Source organism: Monodon monoceros, unplaced genomic scaffold (assembly GCF_005190385.1).
Source record: "Monodon monoceros isolate NGI ecotype Baffin Bay Population unplaced genomic scaffold, NGI_Narwhal_1 Super_Scaffold_18, whole genome shotgun sequence".
In the NCBI taxonomy this organism is placed as follows: domain Eukaryota; kingdom Metazoa; phylum Chordata; class Mammalia; order Artiodactyla; family Monodontidae; genus Monodon; species Monodon monoceros.
In genome coordinates this window covers 68,156,988-68,170,447 of record NW_021703774.1, presented here as the reverse complement: position 1 = coordinate 68,170,447, position 13,460 = coordinate 68,156,988, and the positions used below count along the sequence as shown (strand labels likewise).

Genomic DNA, 13,460 nt, shown 5'->3' with positions numbered 1-13,460 from the left:
CCTAGGAGGAAATCTTTTGGCCACATCTGTGGCCTGAGAATAGGAAACTTACCTGTGATGGAAAGTGTCACTGCCTCACTGCACTGGGGACCCAGGCCATTGTCGGCCTCACAGGAGTAGGTTCCAGAATGATTTGCAGTCAGTGAGAGGTTGAGGGACACTCCTTGTCCAGAGTGGGACATGCTGCTCTCTAGGGTGACATTCTTGTGATAAAACTGGTACAGGATCGGGGGAGAACCTCTCTGGGCCTCACAGTGAAGCTCCACCACATCCCCCACCACAGCCTGGGCCCTGGGGGCCCTGAGGGTGAGGATAGGGCGAGACACTGGAACTGAGGAAAAAATAAAAAGTCAATAGAAGTTCCTACTTCTAACATATTCAGAAAGGAACAAAAAATAATATAAACAAATAATAAAAGTCATATCTCAATCAAGGAAAATATATTGAAACACATATGACAGGCAAAGTTAGTGACCTGAACCCAAAAATAACTTTCAATGCACAAAAATGTCCAACAGAAAAGTGTGAAAAAGGTATGAATCACTAAAAACTTCAAATAGCCAATAAATATATAAAGATATTATCTTTGTTACTAATTAAGTATATACAAATAAAAACACCCATCAGACTGGCAAAGCTTAAAAAGGCAGATAATACTGATGGGGTTGTGGATTAAGAGGCACCCTGATATTCTCTCAGTGGGAATGCAAATTTGAGACACTTCCTTGAATGGTGATTTGGAAATATATATCTAATTTAAAATGCACATAAACTTTGACCCAGCAAATCTACTTCTAAGGCTATTTTCTTTAGGGCTACTAACATAAGTTATGTAAAAAATGGCCAACAGACACGTGAAAAGATGCTCAATATGGCTAATTATTAGAGAAATGCAAATCAAAACTACAGTGAGGTATCACCTCACACCAGTCAGAATGGCCATCATTAAAAAGTCAACAGGTTTGGTACTGTGATGTGCTTACTTATTATACACAGTTCATACTTCATAGAAACTGTTATTTTATTGCTTTTGAATAAATTTTATATTTTGAATTAAAAAAAAGTCAACAGGACTGAGACCTTCAAGATGGCGGAGGAGTAAGACGTGGAGATCACTTTCTTCCCCACAAATACATCAGAAAAACAACTACATGTGGAACAACTGCTAGAGAACACCTACTGAAAGCTGGCAGAAGACCTCAGACTTCCCAAAATTGTGGCTCACAGGGTTTTGGTGCTCCATCCGGGTGTCAGGTCCTATGCCTCTGAGGTGGGAGAACAGAGTTCACAACATTGGTCCACCAGAGACTTCCCAGCTCCACGTAATAACAAATGGCAAATGCTCTCCCAGAGAACACCATCTCAATGTTAAGACCCAGCTCCACTCAATGACCAGCAAGCTACAGTGCTGGACACCCTATGCCAAACAACTCACAAGACAGGAACACAACCCCACCCATTAGCAGAGAGGCTGCCTAAAATCAAAATAAGGTCACAGACACCCGAAAAAAACCACCAGACACGGTCTTGCCCACCAGAAAGACAAGATTCAGCCTCACTGACCAAAACACAGGCACCAGTCCCCTCCACCAGGAAGCCTACACAACCCACTGAAACAACCTTAGCCACTGGGGGCAGACACCAAAAACAACGGGAAATACGAACCTGCAGCCTGTGAAAAGGAGACCCCAAACACAGTAAGTGAAGCAAAATGAGAAGACAGAGAAACAAAAATCAGATGAAGGAGCAAGGTAAAAATGACCAGACCAAACAAATGAAGAAGAAATAGGCAGTCTACCTGAAAAAGAATTCAGAGTAATGAGTGTAAAGATGATCCAAAATCTTGGAAATAGAATGGAGAAAATAGAAGAAACATTTAAGAAGGACCTAGAAGAACTAAAGAGCAAACAAACTATGATGACCAACAAAATAAATGAAATTAAAAATTCTCTTGAAGGAATCAATAGCAGAATAACTGAGGCAGAAGAACGGATAAGTAACCTGGAAGATAAAAGGGTAGAAATAACTACCACAGAGCAGAATAAAGAAAAAAGAATGAAAAGAATTGAGGACAGTCTCAGAGACCACTGGGCAAACATTAAACACACCAACATTCAAATTATAGGGGTCCCAGAGAAGAAGAGAAAAAAAAAAGGAACTGAGAAAATATTTGAAGAGATTATAGTTGAAAACTTCCCTAATACGGGAAAGGAAATAGTCAATCAAATCCAGGAAGGGCAGAGAGTCCCATACAGGATAAATCCAAGGAGAAACAGGCCAAGACACATATTAATCAAACTATCAAAAATTAAATACAGAGAAAAAATATTAAAGGCAGCAAGGGAAAAGCAACAAATAACATACAAGGGCATCCCCATAAGGTTACCAGCTGATCTTTCAGCAGAAACTCTGCAAGCCAGAAGGGAGGGGCAGGACATATTTAAAGTGTTGAAAGAGAAAAACCTACAACCAAGATTACTCTACCCAGCAAGGATCTCATTCAGATTTGATGGAGAAATAAAAACCTTTACAGACAAGCAAAAGCTAAGAGAATTCAGCATTACGAAACCAGCTTTACAACAAATGCTAAAGGAACTTCTCTAGACAGGAAACAGAAGACAAGGAAAAGACCTACAAAACAAACCCAAAATAATTAAGAAAATGGTAATAGGAACATACCTATTTTGTCTGATAAGGTAGTTATCAAACTACCTTAAATGTAAATGGATTAAATACTCCCACCAAAATACATAGACTGGCTGAATGGATACAAAAACAAGATCCACATATATGCTGTCTACAAGAGACCCACTTTAGACCTAGGGACACATACAGACCGAAAGTGAGGAGATGGAAAAAGATATTCCATGCAAATGGAAGTCAAAAGAAAGCTGGTTAGCAATTCTCATATCAGACAAAATAGACTTTCAAATAAAGACTATTACAAGAGACAAAGAAGGACATTCATAACGATCAACGGATCAATCCAAGAAGAAGATATAACAATTGTAAATATTTATGCACCCAACAGAGGAGCACCTCAATACATTAGGCAAATGCTAACAGCCATAAAAGGAGAAAATGACAGTAACACAATCGTAGTAGGGGACTTTAACACCCCACTTTCACCATTGGACAGATCATCCAAAATGAAAATAAATAATGAAACACAAGCTTTAAATGATACATTAAACAAGATGGACTTAATTGATATTTATAGGACATTCCACCCAAAAACAACAGAATACCCTTTCTTCTCAAGTGCTCATGGAACACTCTCCATGATAGATCATATCCTGGGTCACAAATCAAGCTTTGGTAAATTTAAGGTAATTGAAATTGCATCAAGTAACTTTTCCGACCACAACGCTGAGTCTAGATATTAATTACAGGTAAAAATCTGTAAAAAACACAAACACATGGAGGATAAACAATACACTACTAAATAACCAAGAGATCGCTGAAGAAATCCAAGAGGAAATTTAAAAATACCTAGAAACAAATGACAATGAAAACATGATGACCCAAAATCTATGGGATACAGCAAAAGCAGTTCTAAGACGTAAGTTTACAGCAGTACAATCCTACCTCAAGAAACAAGAAACATCTCAAATAAACAACCTAACCTTACACCTAAAGCAATTAGAGATAGAAGAAGAACAACAACAAAAACCCCTCACAAAGTTAGCAGAGAGAAAGAAATCATAAATATCAGATAAGAAATAAATGAAAAAGAAATGAAGGAAACAATAGCAAATATCAATAAAACTTAAAGCTGGTTCTTTGAGAAGATAAACAAAATTGATAAACCATTAGCTAGACTCATCAAGAAAAAAAGGGAGAAGACTCAAATCAATAGAATTAGAAATGAAAAAGGAAAAGTAACAACTGACACTTCAGAAATACAAAGGATCATGAGAGATTACTACAAGCAACTATATGCCAAAAAAATGGACAACCTGAAAGAAATGGACAAATTCTTAGAGAAGCACAACCTTCCAAGACTGAACCAGGAAGAAATAGAAAATACAAACAGACCAATCATGAGAATTGAAATTGAGACTGTGATTAAAAATCTTCCTAAAAACAAAAGCCCAGGGCCAGATGGTTTCACAGGCAAATTCTATCAAACACTTAGAGAAGAGCTAATACCTATCCTTCTCAAACTCTTCCACAATATAGCAGAGGGAGGAACACTCCCAAACTCATTCTACGAGGCCACCATCACCCTGATACCAAAACCAGACAAGGAAGTCACAAAGAAAGAAAAGTACAGGCCAATATCACTGATGAACATAGATGCAAAAATCCTCAACAAAATACTAGCAAACAGAATCCAACTGCACATTAAAAGAATCATACAATATGCTCACGTGGGTTTTATCCCAGGAATGCAAGGATTCCTCAGTATATACAAATCAATCAATGTGATACACCATATTAACAAAGTGAAGGAGAAAAACCATATGATCGTCTCAATAGATACAGAAAGAGCTTTTGACAAACTCAACACCCATTTATGATAAAATCCTCCAGAAAGTAGGCATAGAGGGAACTTACCTCAACATAATAAAGGCCATATATGACAAACCCACAGCCAACGTCATTCTCAATGGTGAAAAACTGAAACCATTTCCACTAAGATCAGGAATAAGAGAAGGTGGTCCTCTCTCACCATTTTTATTCAACATAGTTTTGGAAGTTTTAGCCACAGCAATCAGAGAAGAAAAAGAAATAAAAGGAATCCATACCGGAAAATAAGAAGTAAAGCTGTCTCTGTTTGCAGATGACATGATACTACACACAGAGAATCCTAAAGATGCTACCCAAAAACTACTAGAGCTAATCAATGAATTTGGTAAAGTAGCAGGATACAAAATTAATGCACAGAAAACTCTTGCATTCTTGAGAGGGCAGACAGCAGAAGCAAGAAGAACTACAATCCTGCAGCCTGTGGAACAAAGACCACATTCACAGAAAGATAGACAAGATGAAAAGGCAGAGGGCTATGTACCAGATGAAGGAACAAGCTAAAGCCCCAGAAAAACAACTAAATGAAGTGGAGATAGGCAACCTACCAGAAAAAGAATTCAGAATTATGATAGTGAAGATGATTCAGGGTCTCGGAAAAACAATGGAGGCAAAGATGGAGAAGATGCAAGACATGTTTAAAAAAGACCTAGAAGAATTAAAGAACAAACAAACAGAGATGAACAGTACAATAATTGAAATGAAAACTACACTAGAAGGAATCAAGAGCAGGATAACTGAGGCAGAAAAACGGATAAGTGACCTGAAAGACACAATGGAGGAATTCACTGCTGCGGAACAGAATAAAGAAAAAAGAATGAAAAGAAATGAAGACAGCCTACGAGACCTCTGGGACAACATTAAATGTAACAACATTTGCATTATAGCGGTCCCAGAAGGAGAAGAGAGAGAGGAAGGACCAGAGAAAATATTTGAGGAGATTACACTCGAAGACTTCCCTAACATGGGAAAGGAAATAGCCACCCAAGTCCAGGAAGCGCGGCGAGTCCCATACAGGATAAACCCAAGGAGAAACACACCAAGACACACAGTAATCAAACTGGCAAAAATTAAAGACAAAGAAAAATTATTGAAAGCAGCAAGGGAAAAATGACAAATAACATACAAGGGAACTCCCATAAGGTTAACAGCTGATTTCTCAGCAGAAACTCTACAAGCCAGAAGGGAGTGGCATGATATATTTAAAGTGATGAAAGGGAAGAACCTGCCACCAAGATTACTCTACCCAGCAAGGATCTCATTCAGATTTGATGGAGAAATCAAAAGCTTTACAGACAAGCAAAAGCTAAGAGAATTCAACACCACCAAACCATCTCTAAAACAAACGCTAAAGGAACTTCTCTAAGTGGGAAACACAAGAGAAGAAAAGGACCTACAAAAACAAACCCAAAACAATTAAGAAAATGGTCATAGGAACATACATATCAATAATTACCTTAAACGTGAATGGAGTAAATGCTCCAACCAAAAGATACAGGCTCACTGAGTGGATACAAAAACAAGACCCGTATATATGCTGTCTACAAGAGACCCACTTCAGACCTAGGCACACATACAGACTGAAAGTGAGGGGATGAAAAATATATTCCATGCAATTGGAAATCAAAAGAAAGCTGGAGTAGCAATAATCATATTGGATAAAATACACTTTAAATAAAGAATGTTACAAGAGATAAGGAAAGGCACTACATAATGAGCAAGGGATCAATTGAAGAGGAAGATATAACAATTATAAATATATATGCATCCAACATAGGAGCACCTCAATACATAAGGCAATGGCTAACAGTTCTAAAATAGGAAATCGACAGTAACACAATAATAGTGGGGGACTTTAACACCCCACTTACACCAATGGACAGATCATCCAAAATGAAAATAAATAAGGAAACAGAAGCGTTAAATGACACAATAGACTAGATAGAGTTAATTGATATTTATAGGACATTCCATCCCCAAACAGCCAATTACACTTTATTCTCAAGTGTGCATGGAACATTCTCCAGGATTGATCACATCTTGGGTCACAAATCAAGCCTCAGTAAATTTAAGAGAATTGAAATCATATCAGGCATCTTTTCTGACCACAATGCTATGAGATTAGAAATGAATTACAGGGAAAAAAACATTAAAAAACACAAACACACACACATAAAAAAACCAAAAAAACCCCAAAAAAACCACACAAACACATGGAGGATAAACAATACATTACTAAATAACAAAGAGATCACTGAAGAAATCCAAGAGGAAATAAAAAAATACCTAGAGACAAATGGGAATGAATACACGATGATCCAAAACCTATGGGATGCAGCAAAAGCAGATCTAAGAGGGAAGTTTATAGTTATACAAGGCTACCTCAAGAAACAAGAAAAATCTCAAATAAACAATCTAACCTAACACCTAAAGGAACTGGAGAAAGAAGAACAAACAAAACCCAAAGTTAGCAGAAGGAAAGAAACCATAAAGATCAGAGCAGAAATAAATGAAATAGAAACAAAGGAAACAATTGCAAAGATCAATAAAACTAAAAGCTGGTTCTTTGAGAAGGTAAACAAAATTGATAAACCATTAGACAGGCTCACCAAGAAAAAGAGGGAGAGGACTCAAATCAATAAAATTAGAAGTGAAAAAGGAGAGGTTACAACAGACGCCACAGAAATACAAAGCATCCTAAGAGACTACTACAAGCAACTCTATGCCAATAAAATGAACAACCTGGAAGAAATGGACAGATTCTTAGAAAGGTATAAACTTCCAAGACTGAACCAGGAGGAAATAGAAAATATGAACAAGCTAGTCACAAGTAATGAAATTGAAACTGTGATTAAAAATCTTCCAACAAACAAAAGTCAAGGACCAGATGGCTTCACAGGTGAATTCTATCAAACATTTAGAGAAGAGCTAACACCCATCCTTCTCAAACGCTTCCAAAATATTGCAGAGGAAGGAACACTCCCAAACTCATTCTATGAGGCCACCATCACCCTGAAACCAAAACCAGACAAAGATAGTACAAAAAAAGAAAAATACAGAGCAATACCACTGATGCATATAGATGCAAAAATCCTTAACAAAATACTAGCAAACAGAATGAAACAACACATTAAAAGGATCATACACCATGATCAAGTGGGATTTATCCCAGGGATGCAAGGAGTCTTCAATATACGTAAATCAATCAATGTGATACACCATATTAACAACTTGAAGAATTAAAACCATATGACCATCTCAATAGATGCAGAAAAAGCTTTTGACAAAATTCAACACCAATTTATGATAAAAACTCTCCAGAAAGTGGGCACAGAGGGAATGTACCTCAACATAATAAAGGCCATATATGACAAACCCACAGCAAACATCATTCTTAATGGTGATAAACTGAAAGCATTTCTTCTAAGATCAGGAACAAGACAAGGATGTCCACTCTTACCACTATTATTCAACATAATTTTGGAAGTCCTAGCCACAGCAATCAGAGAAGAAAAAGAAATAAAAGGAATTCAAATTGGAAAAGAAGATGTAAAACTGTCACTGTTTGCAGATGACATGATACTATACATAGAGAATGCTAAACATGCCACCAGAAAGCTACTAGAGCTAATCAATGAATTTGGTAAAGTTGCAGGATACAAAATTAATGCACAGAAATCTCTTGCATTCCTATACACTGATGATGAAACATCTGAAAGAGAAATTAAGAAAACACTCCCATTTACCATTACAGCAAAAAGAATAAAATACCTAGGAATAAACCTACATAGGGAGACAAAAGGCCTGTATGCAGAAAACTATAAGACACTGATGAAAGAAATTAAAGATGATACCAACAGATGGAGAGATATACCATGTTCTTGGATTGGTCGAATCAATATTGTGAAAACGACTATACTACCCAAAGCAATCTACAGATTTAATGCAATCCCTATCAAATTACCAATGACATTTTTTATGGAACTAGAACAAAAAATATTAAAACTTGTATGGAGACAAAAAAGACCCTGAATAGCCAAAGCAGTCTTGAGGAAAAAAAAACAGAGCTGGCAGAATCAGACTCCATAACTTCAGACTATACTACAAAGCTACAGTAATCAAGAAAATATGGTACTGGCACAAAAACAGAAACATAGATCAATGGAAGAACATAGAAAGTCCAGAGGCAAACCCACGCACCTATGGTCCACTAATCTATGCCAAAGGAGGCAAGGATATACAATGGAGAAAAGACAGTCTCTTCAATAAGTGGTGCTGAGGAAACTGGACAGCTACATGTAAAAGAATGAAATTAGAACACTCCTTAACACCATACACAAAAATAAAGTCAAAATGGATTCGAGACCTAATGTAAGACCGGACACTATAAAACTCTTAGAGGAAAACATAGGAAGAACACTCTTTGACATAAATCACAGCAAGATCTTTTTTGGTCCACCTCTTAGAGTAATGGAAATAAAAACAAAAATAAACAAATGGGACCTAGTGAAACTTAAAAGCTTTTGCACAGCAAAGGAAACCATAAACAAGACGAAAAGACTACCCTCAGAATGGGAGAAAATATTTGCAAATGAAGCAACTGACAAAGGCTTAATCCCCAAAATTTACAAACAGCTCATGCAACTCAATATCAAAAAAACCAAACAAAGCCCAATCCAAAAATGGGCAGAAGACCTAAATAGGCATTTCTCCAAAGAAGATATACAGATTGCCAACAAAGACATGAAAGGATGCTCTAATCATTAGAGCAAAACAAATCAAAACTGCAATGAGGTATCACCTCACACCAGTCAGAATAGCCATCATCAAAACATCTACAAACAATAAATGCTGGAGAGGGTGTGGAGGAATGGTAACCCTCTTCCACTGTTGGTGGGAATGTAAATTGGTACAGCCACTATGGAGAACAGTATGGAGGTTCCTTAAAAAACTAAAAATGGAACTACTATACAGCCCAGCATCCCACTACTGGGCGTATACCCTGAGAAAACCTTAATTCAAAAAGAGTGATGTACCACAATGTTCATTGCAGCTCTATTTATAATAGCCAGGACATGGAAGCAACCTAAGTGTCCATCGACAGATGAAGAGATAAAGATGTGGCACATATATACAATGGAATATTTCTCAGCCATAAAAAGAAACAAAATTGAGTTATTTGTAGTGAGGTGGATGGACCTAGAGTCTGTCATACGGAGTGAAGTAAGTCAGAAAGAAAAAAACAAATACCGTATGCTAACACATATATATGGAACCTAAAAAAAATAAAAAGGCTATGAAGAACCTAGGAGCAGGACAGGAATAAAGATGCAGATGTAGAGAATGCACGTGAGGACACGGGGGTGGGGAAGGGTAAGCTGGGACGAAGTGAGAGAGTGGCATGGACTTATATGTACTACCAAATGTAAAATAGATAGCTAGTGGAAAGCAGCTGCATAGCACAAGGAGATCACCTCGGTGCTTTGTGACCACCTAGAAGGGTGGGATAGGGATGGTTGGAGGGAGACGCAAGAGGAAGGAGATAGGGAGATATATGTATATGTATAGCTGATTCACTTTGTTATAAAGCAGAAACTAACACACCATTGTAAAGCAATTACAGTCCACTAAAGACGTTAAAAAAAAAAAGTCAAGAAACATTGCTGGAGAGCCTGTGGAGAAAAGGGAGCCCTCCTACACTGTTGGTGGGAATGTAAATTGGTGCAGCCACTATGGAGAATAGTATGGAAATTCCTCAAAAAAGTAAAAATAGAGTTACCATATGATCCTGCAATTCCACTCTTGGGCAAATGCTAGTTCAAAAAGATATATGCACCCCAATGTTTATAGCAGCAATATTTACAATAGCCAAGACATGGCAGCAACCTAAATGTCATCATTAGATGAATGGATAAAGAACATGTGGTATATATACATACGATGGACTATTACTCAGCCATAAAAAAGAATGAAATAATGCCATTGCAGCAACATGGATGGACTTAGAGATTGCCATACTGAGTGAAGTCAGACAGAGAAAGACAAATATCATATGATATCACTTATCACTAAAAAAATGATGCAAATGAACTTATTTATAAAACAGAAATAGACTCACAGACATAGAAAACAAAATTATGGTTACCAAGGGGGCTAGCAGGCAGCGATGAGATAAATTTGGAGTTTGGGATTAACATGTATACCCTACTATATATAAAATAGATAACCAGCAAGGGCCTACTGTATAGCACAGGGAACTATACTCAATATCTTGTAATAACCTACAATAGAAAGAATCTGATAATGAATATATATTTATATATATATGTACGTATATGAAACTGAATCACTTTGCTGTACACATTGTAACTATACTATTGTAACTATACTTCTATTTAAAAAAGTATTTGCAAATATATTTGCACAAAGATTTCTATTGTAGAATTTTTATAAATGCTAAAAACTGGAGACAACCTAGTTGACTTGTTAATAAAACACGAAAGATATCCAAGATATATCAAGTAAAAAATGCAAGTGGCATAACTATATGTGTAATATGATTGTACTTGTAAAAAATTCTATGCCTTTATGTTTATAATATATTTTAATATTTCTAGAAAAATATACCTGAAAGTACCCTTTTGTTCCATTTGACTTTTTATCGTGAAAGTTTATGTATTCTTCCAGAATAATAAATTATTAAAAAGTTGTGTTAAACCTGGCCACAAAGGATGAGAGATATTATAATGTAGATTTACATTGAGTTGGATAGGCTCATTTTTCAACCTGGCTTTACCTTTGCTAGCTGTGTCTCTAAGCTGGTTACTTCACCTCTCTAAGCTTCAGTTTCCTCTCCTGCAAACTGAGGATAAAAATGATCTCATTTTTAACCTAAGTGGTTTATTTTAAAGATTAAATGAGATATTGCATGCCAAGTACAAAGCACAGGGCCTGGCACATACAAGGGCTCAGTAAGTATTTATGATGGTGATGATGATGGTAGTGACAATGATAATAAGTATTCCTTTTTCTTGTAGTTCTCCATGATGTGTCCTAGTTCTAGGACTCAGACACAATCATCTAGCAAGAAGTCCTTTAGGTGTGATAGCACCAGCATAAATAATAGACATTTGCACCAGGGATCATAGAAACAAAGGAATGAGGATGTGTATAAAATCACGAATACAGAGTGTGAGGGGTATGATGTGCTGGTCCACTGTGTTGTGAAGAGGGAGGGAGTGGCACTTGGTCAGAAGTACATGCGTGTGTGGTGGATCTAAAAGGTGAGTGTGTAAACCATGCGGTAAGAGTCCCTGTGAACCTTAGAGGAAAATTGGCTGAAGCAGGTGCTGCCTACCACTGGGGGAAGAAGAATGGACTAGTTGAATGGAAAAAAATCAAATCTGCAATCAGGTAGCCTGCTAGATGCCAAAGAGATGGCTGCCCCAGCCACCTTCATGGGATGCTGGCTCCTGGGCTGGTATGCCTAAATCAACCTGCTCATGTGATTTTGTCTGTATTTCTTATGATACTCAGGGACCCAGCCAAGGGAGACTAAGAGTATCAGCCTGTATTTTGCTTTATGTACTTCAGAAAGCATTTGCATGTTATTTCATGGTCTCGTGTTTCTCTGGGTTGTATCCCAGGAGCAGTGACTCCCAGCTCCTCCTTTAGCATGTCTCCTTCCAGGAACCTTTGAGTTTGACATACACCATATTCCCTGTGCACCAAAATAATAGGATTCTAGGGTTGAGGATGACCCTGATATTCATCTAGTTCAATTTTCTCACTTTGTGAATGAGGAAATTGAGGTCAATATAGGGAAATATGCTTGGCCAAGTTCATAGAGCTAGTATCTTCAGAACCAGCACTAGAACATTCATCTCAACAGCCCTTAGCATACTTTTGCTCTATCATAAGATTGGCCTGTAGGGGATCATCACAAAGCAGATTCAGAGATGACAAGAAGCAGTTTTCCTTTGGTCTTTATACCTAATGGCAAGATGTCAGACAGCTTAGAGAATGAAAGAATTTGATTAACGGGTGACCATTTTCATTCCATGTCATCCTGCTTTCACCTCTGTGTCCCCACTGCTTTAAGAATCACTTTGTAAACTAACTTGGATTGGTTGTGATTGTATACCCTTAAAAGCTATGTGCCTAGCTAATATTAATATAGAATTTTTAATATGGAAATGTGAGGCATGTTTATATCCCTGGTAATGAAAGAAGATCAAGAGTAGAAGTTTGTTGGAAGTCAAAGAGAGAAAAACCAGGACAAAGAATGACCCAACCTTTTTTGGGGCAACGAAACCTATACCTAGAATTCGTTATTTTCCCTTTTGTATCATAATTGCAGATGAAAATATAGTCTTGGTTCTAAAAACCCTCTTTGCATTGTTAGTGAGGAGTTTTGATCGCATTCAAGAAGACTTCTTGAACTGTGCTGCTGGGAAGGTCCAGGTTCCTGAAAGCACAGCCACAGGAAGGATCCCAGACTTTCAATTGGAAATTCTATGTGCAGGAAATATGCTGGGTTGTCACACCAGCAAACAGGAGTGCTGGAGCTCCATTTCTGCTGCCGGGGAGAGAAAGCGGTCAGTCCCTGGTTGTGCTGTCTGTGGGCAGGACCAACTCACCTATGACACTGAGTAGCATCACCTCACTCTGCTGGACCCCCAGGCCATTGCCGGCCTTACAGGAGTAGTTTCCAGAATGTTTCGTGGTCAGAGAGAGGTTGAAGGATGCTCCTCCTCCCAAGGTAGCTGAGCTGTTTCCCACGGCGACATCCTTGTGATAAAACTGGTACAGGATTGGGGGAGAGCCTCTCTGGGCCTCACAGTGAAGCTCTAACATGTCCCCCACCACAGCCTGGGCCCTGGAAGCCCTGAGGGTGAGGACAGGCTGAGACACTGGAACTGAAGGGAGAA

The 13,460-nt window shown here is 37.8% G+C and overlaps 1 protein-coding gene across 1 annotated transcript in view; it reads right to left on the bottom strand.

Annotated features, from left to right (window-relative positions):
* Nucleotides 1-13,460, bottom strand: part of FCRL5 (Fc receptor like 5) — a 40,540-nt gene that overhangs the window by 6,107 nt on the left and 20,973 nt on the right. The window contains 3 exon segments of the mRNA XM_029227201.1: nt 53-331; nt 13,170-13,451; nt 13,454-13,460. The exon segment at nt 13,454-13,460 is cut by the window's right edge and continues 113 nt beyond it. Of these exon segments, the coding sequence (XP_029083034.1) occupies nt 53-331; nt 13,170-13,451; nt 13,454-13,460 (568 nt within the window).